The sequence below is a fragment of the Rana temporaria genome, chromosome 3, assembly GCF_905171775.1.
Source record: "Rana temporaria chromosome 3, aRanTem1.1, whole genome shotgun sequence".
In the NCBI taxonomy this organism is placed as follows: domain Eukaryota; kingdom Metazoa; phylum Chordata; class Amphibia; order Anura; family Ranidae; genus Rana; species Rana temporaria.
Window position 1 is genome coordinate 451,341,248 of NC_053491.1, and position 27,467 is coordinate 451,368,714.

General features: G+C 46.9%; 1 protein-coding gene across 2 annotated transcripts in view; it reads right to left on the reverse strand.

The window, feature by feature from the left end:
• Positions 1–22,899, reverse strand: part of DENND1C (DENN domain containing 1C) — a 110,963-nt gene extending 88,064 nt beyond the window's left edge. For both annotated transcript variants that reach the window (XM_040346650.1, XM_040346649.1), the window contains exons 1-2: positions 22,282–22,899; positions 9,479–9,543 (exon numbers count right to left, since the gene is read on the reverse strand). In XM_040346650.1, the coding sequence (XP_040202584.1) occupies positions 9,479–9,543; positions 22,282–22,298 (82 nt within the window). In that variant the 5' untranslated portion in view covers positions 22,299–22,899. The remainder of the gene's footprint in view (positions 1–9,478; positions 9,544–22,281) is intronic.
• Between the last annotated feature and the right edge of the window lie 4,568 nt (positions 22,900–27,467).

Genomic DNA, 27,467 nt, shown 5'->3' on the forward strand with positions numbered 1-27,467 from the left:
CATCGATTGCAGCCTCACTGTGCCATCAAATGCAGCCTCTGTGCCCATCAAATGCAGCCACTGTGCCATCAATTGCAGTCACTGTGCTCATCAAATGCAGTCACTGTGCCAACAATTGCAGCCACTGTGCACATCAAATGCAGCCACTGTGCCATCAATTTTAGCCACTGTGCCATCAATTGCAGCCACTATGCCCATCAAAATGCAGCTACTGTGCCATCAATTGCAGCCACTGTGCCCATGAAATTCAGCCAATGTGCCATCAATTGCAGCCATTTTGCCCATCAAATGCAGCCACTGTGCCATCAATTTCAGCCACTGTGCCATCAAATGCAGCAACTGTGCCCATCAAATGCAGCCATTGTGCCCATCAAGTGCAGCCACTGTGCCCATCAAATGCAGCCACAGTCACCATCTTGGTGGCGGGTCAGGCAGCGGGTGACACTGGCGAGTTGTGGGACGGGTAGCACGTCAGGCAGCAGCGAGCTGTGTCCTCAATGCGTCCAATAGGAGCGCCGGTCTTTTCAGCTAATCAGGTGACTGGTATTAGACCCGTGCTTCCTCATTGATGGGGAGGCGGTTCAATGTTAGAAAAGCGAATATTCATTGGCTTTTCATTTGCTTTTCTAACACATCTAGGTGGACTCCGAGAGCAATGCTCTGCGCTCTGATCCGCCCTATTTTGAAGCCTATTAGAGCCTCTGGCTCTAATCAGGTGCTTAAAAAAAAAAAAACAATGCCGTAATTCAGGCGCCCGGCATCCTAATGGGGCCGGACGTCTAAATAGAGGGTGGCTGCGGCGGCCATGGATAGATTTATGCAATGCATGAATCTATCCATGATACATATAATGGATGGGCCACTACTGACTGCAAAGGGTTAGCAGCCACTGCACTAAAAAAAAAGGGCTATAAAACACCAAGTACCTCATTTAGCACTGTCTAGTAAATAGTAAAAATACACAAAGACTAGTTTACCATCAGTCACTTTCAGTGGCGGCTGGTGCTCAAAATTTTTGGGGGGGCGCAAAGGAAAAAAAAAATTGCAGTCTCACTGTGCCCAAACGCAGCCACTGTTCCATGCCATCAAACGCAGCCACTGTGCCATCAATTTGCACCACTGTGCCATGCCATCAAACGCAGCCACTGTGCCATCAATTTGCACCACTGTGCCATGCCATCAAATGCAGCCACTGTGCCATCAATTCGCACCACTGTGCCATGCCATTAAACGCAGACACTGTGCCATCCATTGTCACCACTGTGCCATGCCATTAAACGTAGCCACTGTGCCATCCATTGTCACCACTGTGCCATGCCATTAAACGCAGCCACTGTGCCATCCATTGTCACCACTGTGCCAAGCCATTAAACGCAGCCACTGTGCCATCCATTGTCACCACTGTGCCATGCCATTAAACGCAGCCACTGTGCCATCCATTGTCACCAGTGTGCCATGCCATTAAACGCAGCCACTGTGCCATCCATTGTCACCAGTGTGCCATGCCATTAAACGCAGCCACTGTGCCATCCATTGTCACCACTGTGCCATGCCATTAAACGCAGCCACTGTGCCATCCATTGTCACCACTGTGCCAAGCCATTAAACGCAGCCACTGTGCCATCCATTGTCACCACTGTGCCATGCCATTAAACACAGCCACTGTGCCATCCATTGTCACCACTGTGCCATGCCATTAAACGCAGCCACTGTGCCATCCATTGTCACCACTGTGCCATGCCATTAAACGCAGCCACTGTGCCATCCATTGTCACCACTGTGCCCTTTAATGGTCGCCGCTGTGCCAATGGTCGCCGCTGTGCCAATTGTCCCCACTGTGCCCTGTAAATTGCTTTCTCCCCCCCCCCCCCCGCCCGGCACTTACCTTTACTGGACTCAGGCATCCACGTCCCACGATGTCTTCTCCCGCCCTCGATGACTGACAGGCGTCTCAGCCAATCAGGTTAACGGTAGCCAGAACCGGACAACCTGATTGGCTGAGACGCCTGTCATCATATCCAAGGGGCGTACAGTCTGTGCGCTCCGAGAATAAGCTTCCGGGACCCGAGGGCTGTATTGGGAAAGCCTATCAGAGCCGTTGGCTTTGATAGACATTTCTGTACAGCCAACCAGCTGGCGTTATTCAGATGGCCGGACATAAGCGCTGACCATCTGAATAACAGCGGCAGCGGCGATAATAACATAGATTCGTGCAATGCATGAATCTATGTTATTTGACTCAGTGGCGGTGAGAGCCAGAGGGGGCGGCGCTCCAGCGCCCTCTATGGACGAACCGCCACTGGTCACTTTACCGCTGTCTCATTCCAAGAGTAAATAAGTGTTATGGAAGTAAACCAGGGCAGTCAGAAGCCCAGAAGGAAGTTACTGGTAGGACCATGCAGCGTAAGTATTATTATTATTATTATTATACAGGATTTATATAGCACCAACAGTTTGCGCAGCTCTTTACAACGTCAGCCAGACAATACAATTACAATACAATTCAATACAGGAGGCATCAGAGGACCCTGCTCATTAGAGCTTACACTCTACAAGGGTCTTACAAGTATAATTGGCAGCTACTGCAGAGAGCAGTTCAGCAAGAACTCTGATTGCCTAGTCTGCAATACAGACAACCCCCAGCAGGGGGAGTCTGCGGATATATATGAAATAACATTATAAAAATATGGACTTTCAAGCAAGCAAAACCATTTCCTTACTAAAATAGGTTATGATGCAAGTTCCCTTTTAATAGCAGTAGAATGTGGGAGAACATGCAGTGTAATAAATAGAGTAAAGTACTTCCTCTTATCTAATCTGTCTTCAAGTATCACAGCACACAATGACACAGTGCAGGGAGTCTATGTATGCACAGCGTAGGCTTATGTCAGATCAATATTAACTTTGCAGTATCTGCAATTCTTTCCACCTTTAAGATTCAGTTCCTGGAACAGGAGTGACGCTGAACAAACACATTATCAGACTTTCTGTTCTCTTAGGTCAGCAAGATTTGTGTCAGCATATTTGCCTCCAGCTCACCTGATTGGCCCCACCCTCTCCCAGTCTGAGTGCTGCTGGAACAGGGGGTTATAAAAGTGAAATCAGGTATTCACACATACACATGCCTTAATATGCATTACATATATTTTATATATACAGTCATGATGAAAAGTTTGCACACCCTGGCAGAAAATGTGAAATTTTGGCATTAACATTGAAAATATGACTAATCATGCCCAAAAAACAGTCTTTTGTTTAACCACTTCAGCCCTGGAAGATTTGGCTGCTCAATGACCGGGCCATTCTTTTGCAATACGGCACTGCGTCGCTTTAACTGACAATTGCGTGGTCGTGTGACGCTGTACCCAAACAAAATTTGCGTCCTTTTTTCCCCCGAAAATAGAGCTTTCTTTTGGTGGTATTTGACCACCTCTTCGGGTTTTTATTTTTTGTGCTATAAACAAAAAAAAGTGTAGATTTAGAAAAAAACACAATGGCCCGGATTCACAAAGCACTTACGCCGACGTATATCAAGTTACGCCGACGTAAGTGCAAATGTGCGCCGTCGTATCTGTGCGCAAGACCCACGAACAGAGATGCGCCTAAAAATAGGCTTCACCCCGCCGACGTAACTTGCTTACGCCGGCGTAGAGTGGGCGCACATTTAGGCTGGGAGCATGGTGCTGCTCCCATTGATTAGTCATTCAAACATGCAAATGAGGGAAATACGGCGATTCACGAACCTGCGTGTGCCCGACGCAAGCTACGAAAGGTGCGCGTAAGTTGTACGTCCGGCGTAAAGTTAAGCCCCATAAAGGAGGTGTAACCCAGCAGCAGACGTGCAAAGGTCTGCACCAGGGAACACAAGCCGGACAATTTTATGTTGGACGTGTGTCTGGCTGGGCGTAGGTTACGTTCATGGCGTACGCAGTGATCCGGCGTATCTTAGGCAGTTTTTCCGATGTGGTTGTGAGCATGCGCAGGGGGATGCGTCCACGTCACGGCACATGCGCAGTTCGTTAAAGGTACTTGTCTGGCGCTCGGACCATCATTTGCATGGGGTCACGCCTCATTTGCATGGGTTTGCATGGGTCAAGCCCACGTCCACCTGCGCCGGCCTGCGCCTTCGAAACCTACGCCACGCCGATGCAGCGTGGGGAGCACTGGCTTCCTGAATTCCATGCTTGTCTCTCTGCACTGCGTCGGCGTGGAGTACATTGGTTTGTGCTACGGCGGTGTAATGTGCGCCCGCTCTCTGTGAATCTGGGCCATAATTTTTTACTTTTTGCTTTAATAAATATCCCCATTTTTTTTTTAAAAAAAAGCAAATTTTTTCATCAGTTTAGACCGATACGTATTCTTCTACATATTCTTGGTAATAAAAATCGCAATAAGCATATATTGATTGGTTTGCGCAAAAGTTATAGCATCTAAAAAATAGGGGAAAGATTTATGGCATTTTTATTATTTTTTTTTTTTACTAGTAATGGTGGCGATCAGCGATTTTTATTGGGACTGCAACATTGTGGCGGACACATTTGACACTTTTGACACATTTTTGGGACCATTGACATTTATACAGCAGTCAGTGCTATAAAAATGCACTGATTACTGTATAAATGTCACTGGCAGGAAAAGGGGTTAACACTAGGGGCAATCAAGGGGTTAAATGTGTTCCCTAGTGTGTGTTCTAACTGTAGGGGGATGGGAGTGACTGGAGGAAATGACAGATCGTTGTTATTAGCAAGTAGGAACTCACAATCTGACTCTCCTCTCAGAACAGGGATTTGTGTGTTTACACACACACACATGTCCCTGTTCTGGCTCTCGTGCCCGCGATCGCGCATGGCTGGCAGTCATCGTGACCACCGTCCACGAGCATCGGCACCCCCGCAGTGCGCGCCTGCTATCCCACTTAAACGAGCTGCCGTACAGCTACGACGGCTCACAGGATCATGCCAACCTGCCGCAGTATAATGACATTGGCTGGTCGGCAAGTGGTTAAGGATAGTAATCACACAAATCCATTTATTATCTGATACCTGATAAAAAGTTTACATACCCTAGAATGTTTGGCCTTGGTACAGACACAGAAGGTGGCACACACAGGTTAAATTGGCAATTAAAGGTTAATTTCCCACATTTGTGGCTATTTAAATCCCAATTAGTGTCCGTGTATAAATAGTCAATGAGTTTATTAGCTCTCACATGGATGCACTAAGCAGGCTACACACTGAGCCATGATGAGGTAGAAAAGAACAGTCAAAATACCTGCATAACAAGGTAATGAAACTTTACAAAGTTGGAAAAGGATATAGAAAGATATCCAAAGCCTTGAATATACCAGTTAGTACTGCCCAATCACTTAAAGAAGCGGAAGAAGTGGAAAATTAGGGGCTCTTTTGATACCAAGCCAAGGTCAGGTAGACCAAGAAAGATTTCAGCCACAACTGCCACAGGAACTTTTTTTGCGATACAAAGAAAAATGCCACGGGTAGCCTATGCACAGGAGTTCATCCAGAGGAGTTATCTTGTCCTGAAAACTCTGTGGATTCAGACATAAAGGCAGCTGGGTGGATTATTAGATTGTAAACTCTTCTGAGCAGGGCCCTCTTAATCCTCTTGTATTTTATTGTATTATAACTGTATTGTCTCCCTTTTATATTGTAAAGTGCTGCGTAAACTGTTGGCGCTATATAAATCCTGTATAATAATAATAATTCAGGTGTTAATAGGAACCCTGTGGATTCAGATGTAAAAGGGAATTCTGCCTATTCAGATTTAGGCGGATATTCCTGTGATTAACTCCATATGATTAGAAATGTTATTTAGAGAAAAAATATATCAATATGTGCCGCCAAAGTGTTTGGCTTGAAGAAAACATGGCAACCCCTACCTACAAATATAAAAAACAAACGCTTTAAAAAGTTTTTACTTTTTAGCAATATATGGACTAAATGATAAAATGGAAATGTGTTTAATGTAACAGTGAGGTTAGGTTCACATTTGAGCTTCTCCAACCATTTTATAAGCATTTTTTAATTTATGCTTGTGTAGCGCTTACCCCCGGAGGAGCCGCTGGTTAGATTTGGGATCGGCGTATTTAAGTTACCTCTGTGATGTGTCTAGGGGTTATGACGGCAGTGAGAGCAATGACGGAATGTCCAAACGGTTGACTGACGTTTTCAATGCTTTCATTAATCCTGGTCAACACGACCAACAGTCAACTTGAGGTAGACAGCATAGGTTGGTGAAAAGAGAACAACTTCACAGATTCAGGCCTTGGATAAAGAAAGCAGTCCTGCCTTCAATAGTTACACTTTCTCACGTGCCCACTCCAGTGGGCAGGCCCGGATTTACTCCCTTTGCCGCCCCAAGGCCGGGTCCTTCAATGCCGCCCCCCGCCTGCGCAGTACAGGGGGGACATTATCCGCCGGGGGACTTTTTCGGCAACACACGAAGAAGGAGGGGGGAGGGGTTTGCTGCCGAATATGACATTGAGAGGCGGGGGAGAGTTCTGCTGACGAAAATTGCATTGAGAAGCGGGGGGGGGGGGGGGGGTGACATTGAGCATTGGGGGGTCTGACAAAATGACATTAAGAACCGGAGGGGGGGGGGGGGGTTGCTGCTGCCGAAAATTACATTGAGAGCCATCTCACCTCCTCTTCCCTCTGTTTTCTCTCCTCTCACCATCCGTGACATGACAGGGGGAACTCCGGAAATGAAATGAAAGTGAAAGTGTCCTCTCCTCTCAGCCGCAGTGCCGCCCCTGCACCCACTGCCGCCCGAGGCCTGGCCTTGATGGCCTTGTCTGGAATCCGGCCCTGGGAGTGGGTGAAGTGCCCCTGGACAGACCCCTCTCACAGGCCTGGCAGCCAGAGCGCAACTTAAACTTCTGGGAAAGGAACAAGTCTCTGCCACAGACTTGGCTCTAATAGAGTATAAGGTTTAAAGATGAGACCTCTGCCTCAGGCCTAGTGTAAAGCTTCGATAGTAGAGCGAATCCTCCCAGTATATATTTTTAGGGCCACCGACCGACAGTTTGCGGCATACAACCTGTCAGTGTCCGGTCACCCAGATCCCCGATGGTTCGTTCAAGCCCTGTTGGATCACCTGCCTCCGGGTTCTCCTCAGACCGATCCCCCACCGAACATCACCCAGCTTGGGATCTTCTCAATAGAGATGGGGGGACCCAGTAAGTCACTGGGGCCCCTTTGTAGCATCAGTTGCTTCCGGGCCTTAGGAGCCCAGAGTCAGGAACTCCGCATAGCACGTGCGCTCAGGCCTGGTAGGCCATATCGCCGGGGCCTGTGATGTGCGCACACCCTAAAGGTGGGTGCCGCACCTGGAACCAGGAACCCGCGAAGAACCTCTAGCCAAGGCCTCCGCCACAGAAATACTCCTCCCCAGCATACTCCGCTAGGGAAAACTCCTCCAATTGGCTGCTGAGAAAAAGCGACTCCGCTCGAACCCCTCTGGCGCCACCTACCGTCCAGAGATGAGATAGCATCTCTGGAGAACAGAGTGACCCACAGGACAGCTCGGGGTTGGCGATAGCCAAATTTTAACCAAATCAAACACAGATGAGAGCAAGTAAGTCTCTCCTCCCACTAGATTTTAAATAGCACCTGTACTGATAAGTACACAGGCGCTACACTTGTACAGTGTTTTTAGATGTTTTTAGGCTTGAATGTATTTGTTTTGGCCAATGAAGACTTAGTTAGCAGGAGAAGAGGCAAGAAATTATGTAAAGAATATAAGTTAAAGGGGTTGTAAAGTAAAACATTTTTTCCCCCTAAATAGCTTCCTTTACCTTAGTGCAGTCCTCCTTCACTTACCTCATCCTTCCATTTTGCTTTTAAATGTCCTTATTTCTTCTGAGAAATCCTCACTTCCTGTTCTTCTGTCTGTAACTCCACACAGTAATGCAAGGCTTTCTCCCTGGTGTGGAGTGTTGTGCTCAACCCCTCCCCTGGAATACAGGAGAGTCAGGGCGCCCTCTAACACACAGCTCCTTTCTCTATCTGCAACGTAGAGAGCACCCTGACTCTCCTGTAGTCCAAGTGAAGGAGGACTGCACTAAGGTAAAGGAAGCTTTTTAGGAAAAAATAAATGTACCTTTACAACCCCTTTAAAGCGGAGGTCCGCCTAAAAAAAAATATATTAAATGCCAGCAGCTACAAATATTGCAGCTGCTGACTTTTAATAAATGGACACTTACCTGTCCAGGGTGCCTGCGATGTCGGCAGCCGAAGCTGATCAATCGCTTGGCTCTCAGCTGCCCCCGCCGCCATCCTCAGTGAGGGATTCAGAAAATTAAGCCTTGTGGCTTCACTTCCCAATTCCCTACTGCGCATGCACGAGTCGTGAGTCGCGCTAGTACTCACTGGTCCCCACTATCTTCTGGGACCTGTGTGTTTCCCAGAAGACAGTGGGGGGGGCAGTGTAGGCCCCAGACATGATATAGGTCACTGCGATCACTGCGGTTATCTATGCCAGGAAGTGGGAGCAAATACCTGTATTACACAGGTATCTGCTCCCCCCCTCCCCCTGAAAGTTGCCTAATGTGACACCGGAGGGGGGGAGGAATCCAAAAAGTGGAAGTTCCATTTTTGGGGGGAACTCCACTTTAAGTGTATTTTTCAGAGGCTCCCATGAAAGTATTTAGGAACATAGAATGCAGTAGTCTGTCCTAGAGAAATGTATGTACTTTTTCGAGCTTTGAGCTACCAACTTTAAGCCACACGACACTTATGCCGCGTACACACGATGATTTTTCGTCATGAAAAAAAAACGATGTTTTTAAAAACGTCATTTAAAATGATGGTGTGTGGGCTTCACATCGTTTTTCGGCTTCTGAAAAACGACAAAAAAAAATTTGAACATGCTGCATTTTGTAACGTCGTTTTAAAAAATGTATTTTTTCGGGTAGTAAAAAATGATCGCGTGTGGGCAAAAACAACGTTGTAAACCCGCGCATGCCCAGAAGCAAGTTATGAGACGGGAGCGCTCGTTCAGATAAAACTACCGTTCATGATGGAGTAAGCACATTCATCACGCTGTAACAGACAAAAAAGCGCGAACCGTCTTTTCCTAACATGGAATCAGCTAAAAGCAGCCCAAAGGCGAATGGAACTTTCCTCTTTAGAGTGCCGTTGTACGTGTTGTACGTCACCGCGCTTTGTTCATCATTTTTCAAAAACGATGGTGTGTGGGCAACATCGTTTTTAATGATGAAGTTAGAAAAACTTAGTTTTTTGGACATGCTGAAAAATGACATTTTTTTTCATGCCGAAAAACGATCGTGTGTACGCGGCATTAGGTGTGAACAGGAACCATAGGATGCAATGGAAATCTTCATTTTGAGCGTTATGTTTGAACTGAGCGTAAGAATTACAATATACATAAACAGCACAGCTGGACTTATCATCAATGGCTCTATAGGAAGGTAAAGAAAGGGGACAGGGTAGAAAATTACCTTTATCTGAATTTATGGGGCACAGAACCTCGAAATATCCTTCAAAGATCCGTTCTGGGTTCTCCCTGCAATAAAAATACAAAGTGGGCGATAAACATTTCCTTCATTCGGTATAACAATGAAAAGAATAATGACATAGAGTAATATTAGCCAAAACATTAAGGGCCAGATCCACATACCTCCACGCATTTTTCCGTTCGGCGTAGCGTATCTCAGATACACTACGCCGCCGTAACTTTCAGCGTATTTTCCGTATCCTGAAAGAATTTGCGCCGTAAGTTACGGCGGGGTAGTGTAACTGTGTCGGCGTAAGGGTGCGCAATTCAAATGGATGAGATGGGGGGCGTGTTTTACGTTAATACGTCTTGACCCGACGTAAAATACATTTTTTTTGAACGGCGCATTCGCCGTCCGTGGGGGTATCCCAGTGCGCATGCTCCAAATTAACCCGCAACAAGCCAATGCTTTCGACGTGAACGTAATTCTACGCAAAGCCCTATTCGCGAACGTTTTACGCAAACAACGTAAAATTCGACGCTGGCCCGACGTCCATACTTAACATTGAGTACGCCTCATATAGCAGGGGTAACATTACGCCATAAAAAAGCCTTATGGAAACGATGTAAAAAAAATGCGCCGGCCTGACGTACGTTTGTGGATTGGCGTATCTAGCTAATTTGCATACTCGACGTGGAAATCGACGGAAGCGCCACCTAGCGGCCAGCGTAAATATGCACCTTAGATTTTGCATTTATTAGCGATTTTTAGCGCTTTCCGCGTTAGTGTTTTTTTTTTTTAAGATTGTTTTTTTTTAATGGATCAAAAATGTTAAAAAACGCTGACGAGCGATGTTTTTGAGCGTTTATCGACGTTTATCAGCGTTGGAGTGTTTTTACAACTGAAAAACATCTCTCAGAACCCACTAGTTTTTATTTTTTTACTGCCCAAAACTGCTGATAACAGCCTATGTGTGCATTGACAGAAAGGATAACATGATGGAGAGTTTAATGACTGTAGGAAAAAACATCTACTGCCAAAAACAGCTGCTGTAAAAACGTCAAAAAACGTTCAGTGTGCGTGAAATCTCCTTCCACTGAGTCTGGCTGCATCCATTTTAACTGTGGGCAGCTGAAGCTGCTGCCTGTTCACTTTGTGGATTTACACAGACACGCAGAGGCACACCTCCAGCCCTGCAGCTCTAATTGGCCCTCATATGGCTCATCATCACTCTCTTCCTAGCAAACTCTCACAAGAGTGAGAGAGAGAGAGCTGTGAATGATGTCATAAGCCTAGGCTGATGACCAGACAGGAAACAGGAAGTGGGCTGTATAAGGTATTTACTGTCAGAAAAAAAAAAAGACTATCCAAAGTTAGAACAACAACAAGGGCAGAAGATTTAATAGATGGAATGTTGAAAAAATTACAAAAGAGCTGCATTTTTTTTCCAGAAAATTACATAAAACCACCAAACACTTTATTTGTTTTTTTTTTAAAGCAGCCTGTAGAATAAAATGATGATTTAATGTTTCAACATATTTGCACGAGTATTTACAAAGAGCACATTTTCAGTACAAAATACACTAAATAGATTTTTAATTACAGTTAAGCCTTAAAGGGCAACTCCACTTTTGTAGAGATTTAAAAAAAAAATATATATATATATATTATACAATCCTATGTAAGCCATATTGTAATTGGATGTTAAAAAAAATGACCTTCCTTTTCAGTCTTAAACGCTGTAATTTTCTGTACAATTCAATACAATATGGCAACCTAGAGGCCATCTGTACATAGCTGGTGTATGGAACGCCTCCAGAAACGTCATTTCCTGCATGTTTTATTGGCTCACTGACTTTCCCAGAAGTCTGCACTAAGATACAAGTTAGATTTTAGGCATCCCCTGCAATAGGAATTTTACTTTGGTGAGTTACAGCTAAAGGGTTCATCCAAAGCTCCCAACTGTCCCTGATTTCGAGGAATTGTCCCTGATTTGGAGCAATGTCCCTCTGTCCCTCATTCCCCCCTCATTTGTCCCTCATTTTGGTCTGATCCATATAGTTGTATATAAAATGCACTTTTTATCTATCCAAAAGTGTTTTCCGGCCCTAAACCTTTCATCTGATTTCTAAATTGCTGCATTTGTAAATTCCAAAAGCCAATATGAAGGAATAGTAGTGGAAAAAAAGCAATCGTGGGTTTAACCAATCTTTTTTTTGTACAATTCTCCTTTAAGGGGGTGTGTCCAGGTGTGTGTCTTATGCCTGCATACTTTTGCTGATAGGTGTCCCTCATTCCCCTCTCAGAAAGTTGGGAGGTATGGTGCATCACTTCTAAAGGGATGCAGACCCCGCCACTTTCCGCATTAGAACAGTGCAAGTGCTTCAGCTGATTAATAATGAAAAAGTCACTCCCATTCAGATTCATTCTTCACACAACAACCAGCTTTTTCGTCAGTGTAAAAACAGGTAGAAAACTGCAACAAAGTTTGGTAAAATTCCTGTAATATACATTGATCACCCAGTGGGGAATATTTTCCTCAACTAAAGTGGAGTCTCTCTTTAACCACTTGCCGCCCGCCAATGACAGATTGACGTCGGCAAAGTGGTTTCAATATCCTGCCTAGACGTCCTCAGGATATTGAGCCGCTGCACGCCCCCGGGGGCGCGCATCGCGGCGATCGTTGTTGCAGGGTGTCAGTCTGACACCCCGCAACACCGATCTAGGTAAAGAGTCTCTCACGGAGACTCTTTACCACGTGATCAGCCGTGTCCAATCACGGCTGATCACGATATAAACAGGAAAAGCCGGTAATCGGGTTTTCCTCACTCGCGTCTGTCAGACGCGAGTAGAGGAGAGCTGATCGGCTGCTCCTCTGACAGGGGGGGTTTATGCTGATCGATTATCAGCACAGCCCCCCCGAGGATGCCCACTGGACCACCAGGGATGCCCACTGGACCACCAGGGATGCAAAAAACACAGATATGCCACCCTAGACCACCAGGGATGACAATGACACAAATAATGGATGCCAATCAGTGCCCGCAATGGATGCCAATCAGTGCCCACAATGGGCATCACTGATTGGAGGGCATTGTTTGGCACTGATTGGTATTCATTAGTACAACACATACGATAGTGCCACCTATCAGTGCCCATCTATGCCCATCCGTGCCACCTATCAGTGCCCATCCATGCCGCCTATCCGTGCCCATCCGTGCCGCCTATTCGTGCCCATCCGTGCTGCCTATCTGTGCCCATCCACGCCGCCTATTCGTGCCCATCCGTGCTGCCTATCCATGCCCATCCGTGCCGCCTATCCGTGCCCATCCGTGCCGCCTATCCGTGCCTATCTGTGCTGCCTATCCGTGCCCATCTGTGCCACCTATCCGTGCCCATTTGTGCCGCCTATCCATGCCCATCCATGCCGCCTATCAGTGCCCATCCGTGCCGCCCATCAGTGCCGCATATTAGTGCCCATCATCAGTGCCCATCAATGCCACCACATCAGTGCCACCTCATCAGTGCCCATCAGTGCCCGTCAGTGCAGTACCATCAGTGCCCATCAGTGAAGGAGAAAACGTACTTATTTACAATGTTTTATAACAGAAACAAAAAAATAATTTTTTTTTCTAAATTTTCGGTCATTTTTTATTTTTTTTGCAGAAAATAAAAATCCCAGAGGTAATCAAATACCACCAAAAGAAAGCTCTATTTGTGGGAACAAAATGATAAAAATTTAGTTTGGGTACAGTGTAGAACGACCGCACAATTGTCATTCAAAGTGCAACAGCGCTGAAAGCTAAAAATTGGTCTGGGCGGGAAGGTGTATAAGTGCCCAGTATGGAAGGGGTTAAACCTAAAATTACCAATTCAAAAATAGTAGTGTGGGGTCTGCTCTTGCTGCATTCATATTCGTCCCAGAGAGTACAGGATCCTATTAGGCATTGGTTTTAGTCACCTCATCTGCAGAGCACTGACCGCACTTTTAATAGATGATTATCAACAAGTGGTCATATTTCTCGGTAAAAGAGATTTTTATCACCCATGTTGGTGATTTTTAGTATCTCAGTGGCATTACTAAAATAGTTAGCGATTAAAGATAAATGTAGCCATTGATTTCTACACAGATAGAATTAATGGCTCTGTATGGTGTTGGCTACGGAGGTGGAAACATTATGCATTGGGGCTGTTTCTCTGCTAAAGGTACAGGCCGACTTTGCCACATTGAGAGTCCAATGAACGGTGCCATGTATTGTATATCTTGGATGAGAACCTTCTTCCCTCAGCCAGAACACTATAGATGGGTTGTGGATGGGTCTTCCAGCATGGCAATGACCCAAAACATACCGCTAAGGCAACAAAGGAGTGGCTCAAGAAGATGCACATTAAGGTCATGGAGTCTCCAAACATTAATCCTATAGAAAATTTATGGAGGGAGCTGAAACTTCGAGTTGCCAAGCAACAGCCAAAAAAAACTTAAAGGGTAAGTTCACCTTTAAAGAAAAATCTGTAAGATGACTTGCACAGGACCCCCCCCCCCCCCCCCCCCCCCCAGGTCTCCCGTTCTGAGCCTTGCTATAGCCACATCATGGGTCTGGACCTTAGAAATCCATGCAGCTTAATCCCCAAAACGTACCCCATCAGGAGATATGTTTAGGAGCATTCTAATTGGTCTGTGCCATCACATGGGTGGTGCTGACCAATCAAAACCTGCATAGCCCAACTTGTCAGCTGGGAAGAAGAACATCGATGGCTGAGGAGATTTCCAAGCCCCGGACCCGTGACGTGGCTAGAGCAGGGCTCAGAATCAGAATGGGAGATCGCTGCGTTCCAGGTCAGCGAGACTGGCGGGGTGGGGGTGGGGGGTGAGGAGGTGGTCCTGTGTAAGTTCACCTTACAATTTTTATTTTTTGATGTCACAATGAACAGTATAAGATTTCCTATCATCTGTGCCCAGTCTTGCCACACAGAGTTAATCCAGCTCTGAGCAATCCTCTTTTATTGTTCAGTGAAATAAAACGGACTTACAGAGAAAAACCTTAGTTCGTTCCGCCCCCTTGCTGTGAGTGACAGGTTATTTACATATGTCATGCACTAGCCTGGAGACAGGCATTATTTTTAATTCCCACTCCTTTTCTGAAGTCATGTGGTTACTTTTCTGGATTTTGACTGGATATTAGTGATCATAGCAGAATTTAGAGTAAGGAATACACAGGTACAGGGATTGGACTGCTGAGGACTGGGGGAAAGTCAATTTCTCTGATGAATCCCCTTTCTGATTGTTTGGAGCATCCGGAAAAAACCTTGTCCAGAGAAGAATAGGTGAGCGCCAGGGGCGGACTGACCATTTGTTCATTCGGGCACTGCCCGAGGGCCCCATGCCACATGGGTTGCCAGCCTCAGTAAAACCAGGGACAGTATGTAAAAATCTGTGTTTTTTTTTTACATTTGTCCCTGAAATGTCCCTTACCGACATCCTTTTGGTCTAAAAATCCCAAGATTATAGCTGCCCCGCCTTTCCAGTACCTTCTCAGTGTGTGTGTATGTGTATTCTGTGTGTATGTATACTGTGTGGCCCCATAATCTATTGCCTGGGGGCCCCATAATCTCCTATTGCCCTGGGGGCCCCATAATCTCCTATTGCCCTGGGGGCCCCATAATCTCCTATTTCCCTGGGTGCCCCATAATCTCCTATTGCCCTGGGGGCCCCATGAGTTGTCAGTCCGCCCCTGGTGAGCGATACCATCAGTCCTGTGTTGCCAACAGTAAAGCATCCTAAGACCATTCATGTGTGGGGTTTCTTCTCAGCCAAGGGATTGGGCTCACTCACAACTTTGCCTAAGAACACAGCCATGAATAAAAAATGGTACAAAAACATCCTCCGGGAGCAACTTCTTCCAACCATCCAAGAACAGTTTGGTGAGAAACAATGAGGTAGATTCACAGAGAAAATCTACGCGGGCGTATCCATAGATACGCCGCGTAAATTCAAATCTGCGCCGGCGTATCTACTTTCTGTATTCAGAAAGCTCGATACGCCGACTGTAGCCTAAGATACGACTGGCATAAGTCTCTTACGCCGTCGTATCTTAGGGTGCATTCTGACGCTGGCCGCTATTGGCGCTTCCGTTGTTGTCGCCGTAGAATATGCTAATTTCCTAGATACGCCGATTCACAAACGTACGTGCGCCCCGGCGTTCGTTTTTTACGTCGTTTGCGTTAAGGCTTTTTCGGCGTAACGTTGTTCCTGCTATTAGGAGGCGCAGCCAATGTTAAGTATGGACGTCGTTCCCGCTTCGAAATTTGAATTTTTTACGTCGTTTGCGTAAGTCGTTCGCGAATAGGGCTGGATGTAATTTACGTTCACGTCGAAACCAATACATCGTTGCGCCGTACTTGGAAGCAATGCACACTGGGATATGTACACGGACGGCGCACGTACAAAACGTCAATCATGTCAGGTCATCATAAATTTACATAAAACACGCCCCCCCTTCCACATTTGAATTACGCGCGCTTACGCCGGCCCCTTTTACGCTACGCCGCTGCAACTTACGGAGCAAGTGCTTTGTGAATACAGCACTTGCTCCTGTAAGTTACGGCGGCGTAGCGTAAAGACGATACGCTGCGCCGCCGTATCATTGCGCGCCCCTACCTGAATCTACCCCAATGCCTTTTCCAGCATGATGGAGCACCTTGACATAAGCCAAAAGTGATAAATAAGTGGACTGGGGAACAAAACATCCAATTTTTGGGTCCATGGCCAGGAAACTCCCCAGACCTTAATCCTATTGAGAACTTGTGGTCAATCCTCAAGAGGCGGGTGGACAAAATCCCCCACAAACTCCAAGCATTGATTGTGCATGAATGGGCTGCCATCAGTCAGGATGTGGCCCAGACGTTGATTGACAGCATGCCGGGGAGAATTGCAGAAGTCTTAAAAAAGAAGGGTCATTGCTGCAAATATTGACTCTTTGCATAAACTTAGGCCCAGATTCTCATAGGACTTACGACGGCGCAGCGCCATGTACGCCGTCGTAAGTCCTAATCTGAGCCATCGTATCTATGCGACTGATTCTTAGAATCTGTTACGCATAGATATCCATTAGATCCGACAGGCGTAAAAGTCTCTTACGCCGTCGGATCTAAACTGCAATTTTTTCCCGCTAGATGGCGCTTCCGTCGAATTCCGCGTCGAGTATGCAAATTAGCTAGATACGCGAATTCCCGAACGTACGTGCGGCCAACGCAGTAAAGTTACGACGTTTACGTTAGGCTTTTCCCAGCGTAAAGTTGCCCCTGCTATATGAGGCGCAGCCAATGTTAAGTATGGCCGTCGTTCCCGCGTCGAATTTTTAAAAAGTTACGTCGTTTGCGTAAGTCGTCCGTGAATGGGGCTGGACGTCATTTACGTTCACGTCGAAACCAATGACGTCCTTGCGACGTCATTTGGAGCAATGCACACTGGGATATTTTACGGACGGCGCAGGCGCAGTTCGTTCGGCGCGGGGACGCGCTTCATTTAAATGATACACGCCCCCTACCCGCCGAATTTGAATTCCGCCGGGTGATTTACGCTACGCCGCCGCAACTTTACAGGCAAGTGCATTGTGAATAAAGCACTTGCCTGAAAAACTTGCGGCGGCGTAACGTAAATCGGATACGTTATGCCGTTGCAGAGATACGCCCAGTGTACAAGAATCTGGGCCTTAATGTCATTGTCAGTAAAATCCTTTGACACGTATGAAATGCTTGTAATTGTACTTCAGTATACCATAGTAACATCTAACAAAAAGATCTAACAACACTGAAGCAGCAGACTTTGTGAAAACGTATATTTGTGTCATTCTCAAAACTTTTGGCCACGGCTGTACTTACAATAGAATGTGTCCCTTCTGTTGGTTCCTGCAATCAATGAATATGAATATGTCCATTTTGTCTTGGTATGCTGATGCCTTAAGAGTTCCCTTCACTGGAACTACCCCTGAAAAACAACCCTACACCATAATCTCCCTACAGCAAATGATTTGGACCAGTGCACAGTGCACATAAAGACATGGATGAGCGAGTTTAGGGTGGAGGAACTTGTGGACAACCTTCCCAGAAGAATTGAAGCTGTTATTTGTGTGTAAAGGCAGGCGTCCTAATACTTTTGACAATATAGTGTATGTAGGAGAATTTGTTCATCTCTGCATATCACCCGAGGTCAGTCACGTCACTAAGTATATGTTAGGCCCCATACACACGAGAGGATTTATCCGCGAATACGGTCCAGCGGACCGTTTCCGCGGATAAATCCTCTCGAGGATTTCAGCGGATTTCTCTGCGATGGAGTGTACTCACCATCGCATTGAAATCCGCGCCGAAATCCTCTGGCGATGACGTGTCGCGCCGTCGCCGCGATTATGACGCGGTGACGTGCGCGACGCTGTCATATAAGGAATTCCACGCATGCGTCGAATCATTACGACGCATGCGGGGGATCCCTTCGGACGGATGGATCCGGTGAGTCTATACAGACCAACGGATCCATCCGTTGGAATGGATTCCAGCAGATAGATTTGTTTAGCATGTCAGCAAATATCTGATCTGCTGGAATCCATCCCAGGGGAGAAATATCCGCGGAAACAGATCCGCTGGAGTGTACACACCATAGGATCTATCCGCTGAAACCCATTCGCTGGGATTTTTCAGCGGATGGATTCTATCGTGTGTATGGGGCCTTAGGGTTTACAACCACTTTAATTCCTCATTGAATCAAAATTCCAGGAGCTGTCTCTCAAAGTATTTATTGTATTATAAAATATAGATAATGGCCCGGATTTACGTAGGGCGGCTTTACGCTGTGCGGGCTTAGCGTATTGTATTTACGCTACACCGCCGCACGTTAGAGAGGCAAGTGCTGTACTCACAAAGCACTTGCCTCCTAAGTTACGGTGGCGTAGCGTAAATGTGCCGGCGTAAGCGCGCGTAATTCAAATTGTGAAGAGGTGGGCGTGTTTTATGCTAATGAATCGTGACCCGACGTGATTGACGTTTTGAACGAACGGCGCATGCGCCGTCCCTGGACGTATCCCAGTGCGCATGCGTCGGATAGAATGCCTAGGATACGTCGAACACTGCCTACGACGTGAATGTAACTTACGCACAGCCCTATTCGCATACGACTTACGTAAACAACGTGAAAAGATACGCCTGTTCCGACGTCCATACCTTGCATGGGCTGCGCCACCTAGAGACCAGCTTTATCTTTATGCCGGCGTATGTCTTACGTAAACGGCGTAACTAATTGCGACGGGCGTACGTACGTTCGTGAATCGGCGTATCTTGCTCATTTACATATTCGACGCGGAAAACAACGAAAGCGCCACCTAGCGGCCAGCGTAAATATGCACCCTAAGATACGACGGCGTAGGAGACTTACGCCGCTCATATCTTAGCCTAATTTAAGCGTATCTGTTTTCCAGAATACGCTTAAATATACGACTGCGCAGATTCTGACTTACGACGGCGTATCTACTGATATGCCGACGTAACTCTTTGTGAATCTGGCCCAATATATATAATATTTTATTGTGCATTATACATACCAGGAATGCATTGTTAAAAATAGAAAAGGTAAGCTAACTCTGAAAACCCTGCTCACCATCCTGGTCCTCACTGCACTCAACTGGTCCAATGACATAGTGCCCCTGCCACCAGTTGCTGAACATTACCAAGAGCACGCAATACACCCAGACGAGCGGGGCGATGTGTAGTCTCAGAAACACATTGGCTGTAGCACTTATATGTTTGGAATAAATACTCTTTTTGGACTTTGGCAGCCTATTTACCGTATTTCCCCGAAAATAAGACCTACCCCGAAAATAAGACCTAGCATTATTTTCCAGGAGAGCTGCAATATAAGCCCTACCCCGCAAATAAGCCCTAGTTTAAAACGCTTGTTAAATTCTATAATCCACTTTATTACAGTAGTATATAATATACAATGTGTGCGTTTCTGTGATATAATTGCGGGAAAAGAGAGCTCTGGCAGATCACAGAAGCGCAGAGCGCCGCTATAACGAAGGTATGTGGCACAATTATTTTACAGAAGCACACACACATTATACATTATATACTACAGTAATAGAGTGGATTATAGGATTTTACAAGCATTTTAACTCAGTTCGCAGTGGGGATTCCTGTCAGGAAGGGAGAGAGAGGGGGAGAGAAGACAGCACATTACATGGTAAGACCTACCCCGAAAATAAGCCCTACTGTGTCTCTTGTTGCCAAATTATTATAAAACCCAGGCTTATTTTCAGGGAAACACGGTATCGCCTAGATGCCCCATTGGGACACCACTAGGGTGACCACAATTCCAAACTACCATTCAGGGACACACCCCCCCCCCCCCCCTCCCCAAAAATCAGCTTGTGCCGTAACGAATCACAGCAGAGTGATTGGACACAAGATGCGGGATTTATGATTTCTCCAATCACACACAGGGGGCGGGATTGTGCTCCTCCAGGCATTCCCGGCCAGGACATGTACTGTCAGTGAGTAAAGCGGAATGAATGTGCCCGGGATAGACCTGCAAAATCCCGGGCAATCCGGAACACGTGGTCACCCTAGACACCACTAGTAGATATTTGCCAAATATTTACCGTATTTTCCGGCGTATAAGACGACTTTCTAACCCCTTAAAATCTTCTTAAAAGCCAGGAGTCGTCTTATACGCCGGTAACCTAACATCCTTACCTTATCCTATGACATGTAGAATCGCGGCCGTACGGTTTTTCTAAAAAGCCACGCCTCCTACGTCTTCTGTTCCGTGATAGGCGGAACACTCAGCTTCCCAGGAGACACTGTGTTTAGTGTCCGCCTATCACGGAGGCCCTCTCGTCCTGTGTTTAGTGTCCGCCTATCACGGAGGCCCCCTGGACGAGAGGGCCTCCGTGATAGGCGGACACTGAACACAGTGCCTCCTGGGAAGCTGACTGTTCCGCCTATCACGGAACAGAAGACGTAGGAGGCGCGTCTTTTGAAAAAACGTACAGTACGTCCGCGATTCTGCATGTCATAGGATAAGGTAAGGGCACAGCGAGTCTGGCATACAGCTGGCATGTAATGGGGCACAGTCTGGCATGTAATGGGGAACAGTCTGGCATGTAATGGGGAACAGTCTGGCATGTAATGGGGAACAGTCTGGCATGTAATGGGGCACAGTCTGGCATGTAATGGGGCACAGTCTGGCATGTAATGGGGAACAGTCTGGCATGTAATGGGGCACAGTCTGGCATGTAATGGGGCACAGTCTGGCATGTAATGGGGCACAGTCTGGCATGTAGTGGCACAGTCTGGCATGTAATGGTGGCACCGTGAGGCGAGGCATGACTAGTAGGAAGGGGGTAGTCTTATACGGTGAATATATCCCAAAACCAACATTTTGGCTGGAAAATTAGGGGGTCGTCTTATATGCCCAGTCGTCTTATACGCCGGCAAATACGGTAATTAGCACTCAAGTATACTATATCTGCCCAAGACTCTAGTACCAGGAACAAGATGAGAGCCCAGAAACCTGCTTATGACAGTAATGGCAACTGTCATATCTCTATCCTTTCACTTTAAAGCGCAGCCCCAGACAATGTGTAAGGTCAGCCTGTGAGGAACCGCTTCTAAGAAACACTGCAACTGAATTGAGTCATACAGTTCTATCAGTATTTTAATATTTATATTTCTCACAGTGCCTGCAGCCTCCTGACCCTTGATTCCAATGCTGTGCAACCTCCCTCTGACACTGCATGTGCAAGTGAGGCTGCACTGACCTCAAAGAGAGGAGGACATGTCAATGAACACACAAGCTTGACAAATAGTCCCGGATTCTCATACATCGGCGCATATATATGCCGCCGTAGCGTATCTCTTTTACGCTACGCCGACGCAACGCAGAGAGGCAAGCATGGAATTCACAAAGCAAATGCTCCCAACGTTGCGCCGGCGTAACGTAAATTTGTAGGCGTAAGCCAGCCTAATTTAAAGTAGGTGGAAGTGGGCGTGATCCATTTAAATAAAGCGTGACCACATGCAAATGATGGGCCGAACGAACGGAGCATGCCCTGTCCTGTGGACGCATCCCAGTGCGCATGCTTAGAAACAGGTCGAAAATACTCCCTAAGATACGTCGAATCACTGCCTACGACGTGAACGTAACGTACGCCCAGCCCTATTCACGTACTACTACGTAAACGACGTAAAATACGACGGCTGTTCCCTGGTCCATACCCTTTTGCATGAGTTGCGCCTCATAGATGGGGAATACGTTTACGCTGGATGTACGTCTTACGTAAACCGCGTATATATTAATGCGCCGGGCGCAAGTACGTTCATGAATCGGCGTATCTCACTCATTTGCATATTCGAACCGTAAATCAATGGGAGCACCCCTTGCGGCCAGCGTAAATATGCGCCCACGATACGACGGCGTAGGAAACTTACGTCGGTCGGAAGAAGCCTATTTTCAGGCGTATCTAGTTCTGTGGGCACGGTGCACAGATACGACGGCGCACATTTACACTTACGCTGCGTATCTCGAGATACGTCAGCATAAGTGCTACGTGAATCTGGGCCATAATGTCTGCAACATGCCCCACTCAAATGCTGAGATTACATATGCTGTGCTCACTGAGTGAAGTTTTCATGACCTTCAAAACATATGAAGACGTGGAAGATATACTAGACAGAAAGAGGCAGGAGAAAGTAAAATAGAGACATCAAAGAACGAATGATTGCATAATAAAATAAAACCAACATTTTCTTACTTAATACGGGACCCCATGTTGGTGGTGGAAGATTTCCTGAAGAGTGTGACCTCTGACTCTCAGAGCTGTCTTGCCATCGTCCCCGTGCCTGACCTTGTCCTTCTGTCCTTGGTAGGCCTCCTGTCTTCTCGTGGACCTCTGTCATTGGAGAGACCCAAGGGTCTTGTCTGACAGTCCAGGTCTGCAGATCAGAGTGTCTGACAAGCAGTGATGGTGAGCTTAGCTACTAAGGTTTCCTGTGTGGTTTTTCGAGAGGAAGTTAACTTATGAGGCACAACATTAAAATTGTGAATACTTAAAAACTGTACCGACCTACGCATAGCACTGACTGAAAAGGTGCATGTTATACCTCATAAAATATATGCATGAAAGGTAATCACCCTTCTGAGGAGAGTCTTCCTGCAGCATAGTTCTAAAGGGTCTACTTATATTATAACGGAGAGTACATACTAGATGTGGGACATAGGGCTCCTCCCTCGATTTCTCAATAGGCATAAGCTCAAGATCGTCTTAGCTTCCTTCTTCCTCTGTGAAAAGCAACAAAGACTGATCTTATCCTATCTGTCCTTTATATGTAATCAAAGGCTATATAGGCAGAGGCATTGGGCAGCCAAAGTTGCTGGCATCAATATGTAGCGCCTGGTTAATTTTCAGAACCAGTGTTATTGAAATTTAGAGGGGGTCAGAGAGTTAAGTGACTCTGACCATTGCTGGTTGGTTCAAATTTGGGTCTCTGTTTCAGCTTGGCTGTGCTGTGCGCTTATTCTGTTGTGCCGGGGTGTTTCCCACCCCGGTGCGGTAGGTGGCAGCAGTGGAGCTGAGGTATGGGTGTTCTCTCCCAGCGACCAATCAGGAGGTTTTGGGCCTCACTGGGCATGCTGGGAGAGGGTACTTATGGAACAGACGCCATTTTGTGTGGTCTTCATCCGGTGTGGCACCCACCTTTAGGGTGGCCACATCACGGCGCTCCGGCGTTATGGGCTACCTGGCCGGAGTGTTCGTACTATGCAGTGTTCCTGGTTTCGGGCTTATGTTGGCCCGGAGCATTTGAGCAGGACGGGGACCCAGTGGTCGACTGGGTTCCCACTTCGAAGATCCCAAGCCAGTTTAGCTGTTCGGTGGGGGGTCCATCTGAGGAGCGCCAATGAGAGACTAGCGGTCCAACAGGATTCTGACGAACCACGGGGGATCGAGGTGATCGGACACTGAAGGATTGACTCCTCTTTCAGTCGGTACCTGTGGCGACGTTAAGAAAAGAGGTTCCATTCTGACATTCATCTAAAAGGGCCTGTGGCAGAGGTTCCATTCTGACATTCATCTAAAAGGGCCTGTGGCAGAGGTTCCATTCTGACATTCATCTAAAAGGGCCTGTGGCAGAGGTTCCATTCTGACATTCATCTAAAAGGGCCTGTGGCAGAGGTTCCATCTGACATTCATCTAAAGGGGCCTGTGGCAGAAGTTCCATTCTGACATTCATCTAAAAGGGCCTGTGGCAGAGGTTCCATTCTGACATTCATCTAAAAGGGCCTGTGGCAGAGGTTCCATTCTGACATTTATCTAAAGGGGCCTGTGGCAGAGGCTCCATTCTGACATTCATCTAAAAGGGCCTGTGGCAGAGGTTCCATTCTGACATTTATCTAAAGGGGCCTGTGGCAGAGGCTTTGTTCTAAAGAGATTCAAGTGGGGTTCCGGCTGCTAGGTCAGTGAGAGAGGCCTATCCGGACACGCTAGGCCCACTCAGGCAGGAGTGGTGTAAGGAAAGTCGCTAAGCATAGGAACTGGTCTGTTCCAGATACTACGCCTGAATCTGCTGTTCTCCTTCTCATCTCTATACCTTCCATCACCTGTTTACTGTTTTTACCCGGTAATAAAGAGCACATAAAAATAAATTTTTTCGTGGACATTCCTTTACTGCTGCTGTGTGCACCATTCACCCCTAGACACTCGGAAAGAGCCATGAGGTAAATCTGCCATCCCATTCAATAACCAGCGGCTCCTTCGGGGGTGAGCGCTACAAATATATAATTGGTTACTCTGATTACCCTCAGGCATCTATGCTTGCAGTCAGGTCCCTAAACACAAATGGTGGTATTGTGTGACTGCTTGTGCTTAGCCCATGGAGAAAGGTGACGGCGGGAAGAACTGACTTAGCAATCAAACAAGGTTTTCTAAGAGGTCCAATTGCTCCTTCCTCACATTGGATGGTAGGTCATAGCTCCCAACTGTCCCTGATTTGGAGGGACTGTCCCTGATTTGGAACAATGTCCCTCTGTCCCTCTTTCCTCCTCATTTGTCCCTCATTTATGTTTGATCTATATACCGTATTTGCCGGCGTATAGGACGACTCGGCATATAAGACGACCCCCTAATATTCTGCTGAAAACGGTGGTTTTGTGGTCTGCTCACCGTATTAGACGACCCCCTTGTGCGGTAGTAATGCCTTTTAAAACAAAGAGACCGCCACCTCCGAGTGCTTTGTAAGGCTGTATGTAGTCTGTATATGCACTGCTCAGCCAATCCCGATGCACTGTGTTGATGACAGAGCATGCTAAGCCTGCTCGGATTGGCAGAGGTTATTACTCCAATCCGAGCAGGCTTAGCATGCTCTGTCATCAACAGAGTGCATCGGGATTGGCTGAGCGGCGCAGAATACAGAATACAGATCACATACAGCCTTACAGAGCACCCGGCGGGCTGATATCGATTGAGCAGCTGCTTCACCCGGCGTATAAGACGACCCCCGGTTTTTGGCTGTGTAATTCCGGTGTAAAAGGTCGTCTTATACGCTGGAAAATACAGTAGTTGTATATAAAATGTTGTATACTAAATTTAGTGGGGGTATGAGCTGTTATTTGGCTCAGACCATAGTGATTAAGGGCAATTTAGCCTCTGTTCCAGCCATGGCTATGCTGAGAGTAGCCACCATTGCTCACCTGGCGGTGTCATTACCACCCCAGACCAAGGGTGGCAGCAGCAAGGTCAAGGTGTATTGAGTGTCCCCCTCAGCAACGAATCAGTGGGAGTAGTCGCCCCGCTGTGCATGCTGGGGAGGGGTTCTTAAGTGACAGATGCCATTAGTGCGGAGTCCGTCTGTTCGCACCTCGTGGCCCGCCTGGCCTGAGGTGCGTGCTCTGAATCCTGGTCCTGGGACCACGTTGGCCCGGGGCTGCGGCTTCATCTGATGGGCCCGGTTGTCTGGCTGGGGCCTGCACTGGAAAGGTGATCCTGTGCTGTCCATCCTGCGGGAAGAAGCCACTTGATGAAGGAAGCCAGGGGAGGACCTATGCTGGAGGGGGCCATGCAAGAGGCTGGTACCTTGGAAGAAGGCCTGGAAACTTCATTGAAGGATGCACCTTACACCGAGAGGCCTGACAGTGTCGCCTGTCGGATCTAAAAGCTCTAAAGAAACAAAGCTAAAGAGATCCGGGTGCTGAATCCTGTGGCAGAGGATTCCGGACCAAAGCGTCTCATCAAGAAAGGAAACTTTACTTTGTGGGCCATCCCGGCTGCTAGGCCAGTCAGAGGGACCTGTCCGGTTGAGCAATACCCACTCTGGCTAGAGTGGCGACAAAAACTGTTTGCTGGAAACAGGAGTGTTCTCTACTTTTGATTACGCACCGGAACCTACCTACCCTTCCACCCTTCACCCTTCTTTTTTAAAGTTCTGCAAAATAAATCCAAGAAAAAGAAGTGCATTGTGTGGACATTAAAATTCTTCAGACTCTCCTTTTACCCTGGACAGCGAGAACATAGAGGTAACGTGCCACCCAAAATATAACCAGCAGCTCCTCCGGGGGTAGTGCTACAAGTAGAAATGTGGCCAGGCTATGTACAATTACATATTTACATATTCTTACAAATGATTTGCCAAACAGGCCGTCGCCGACCTCTGAATATGTAGGCACTCTGGAGTAATTAATTATCAAAGTTTGTCACACAATCTTCTCAGTTTTACTTTCACTTCATTTCTATATCTCAGCTCTCCTTGCGGCCCCTTCCAGCAGTGATTTGGCAGCTTGTCAGCCTTCTAGTCTCTAATGGACAGCTAAGAAAGAATTAAAATAGTCTCCCCCTACACCTGAAGCAGGATCTGAACCAGTGCTGGTGTCAGGAGAGGCTTCACCCGCTGGTGGCGCTGTTCGTCCTATGGATTGCAGTACTAGTGTCCACCAGCAGGTGTCCCCTTACAGCTAGTATCTTTGATAGAGGATCTCACCTGCTGATGGTAATGCCTGATCCATGAGCCGTAGTACCAGCGTCCACCAGCGTGTGTATTACGGCAGTGTGGGGCAGGCAGCACTTCCTCCGCTCAGCTGTCACATGAGGACAATCACTGCAGTCCTATAAATACTTGGCGAGCCCTCACATGCTCGCCTTGGCATCTCTCATCTGACCTTGAGCCTGCTATCCTGACCCTGCATCTGACCCAACCTGATCCCTATCCTGAGCCCATCCTGTACCTGACCCAGATTTCCCACAAGGCCATCGAGGCCAGGCCTCGGGGGGCGGCAGGGCACAGAGGGGCGACAGTGGCATGGAGTCCCCCGACGGCCAGAACATACAGTTAAGGGCGGTAAGTTGCTTTCTAGCAGGGCTAAATGTAGTGTGGGCAAATCCGCTCGCTCGTTAACAAGTCATTGTGGCGATGTCGCCAAAATCACTTGTAAAATGTGTGCTGCCGTCCGTCCTCCCCTTCCCCCCCCCCCCACATACCTCTCTCTGCTGGCTCTGTCTTCGGGACTCCGTTCTCCCCCTAGCCGCTGAGTCCGTCTCCTGTCCCTCCCCCGATGTACACAGTGAGAGGGGTGAGCTGTGCTCTTCCCATCTCAGCTGTGTCAGGTGTTCTAGCACAGTGCTAGGACTCCTGTTTTGGAGATGACAGGGTCAATAAAGAGAACCTGTCACCTCCAATTGCTATCACAGGGAATTGATTTCTCCTGTGTGATAGCAATAAAGTTAGGTGGAAAAAAAAAATAAGAAATAATAATTCAATTAATAAAATAAAAAAGTAATTAAAAAGTAAAGAATAAGAAAAATAATATATATATATATATATATATATATATATATATATATATATATATATATATATATATAAAAAAGAAAAGTATACAAAAAAAAGTAAACGACAAGCTACAAATAAAAAAAAAAGTAATAAAAAAGTAAAAAAAAAAAAGAAACGAAAA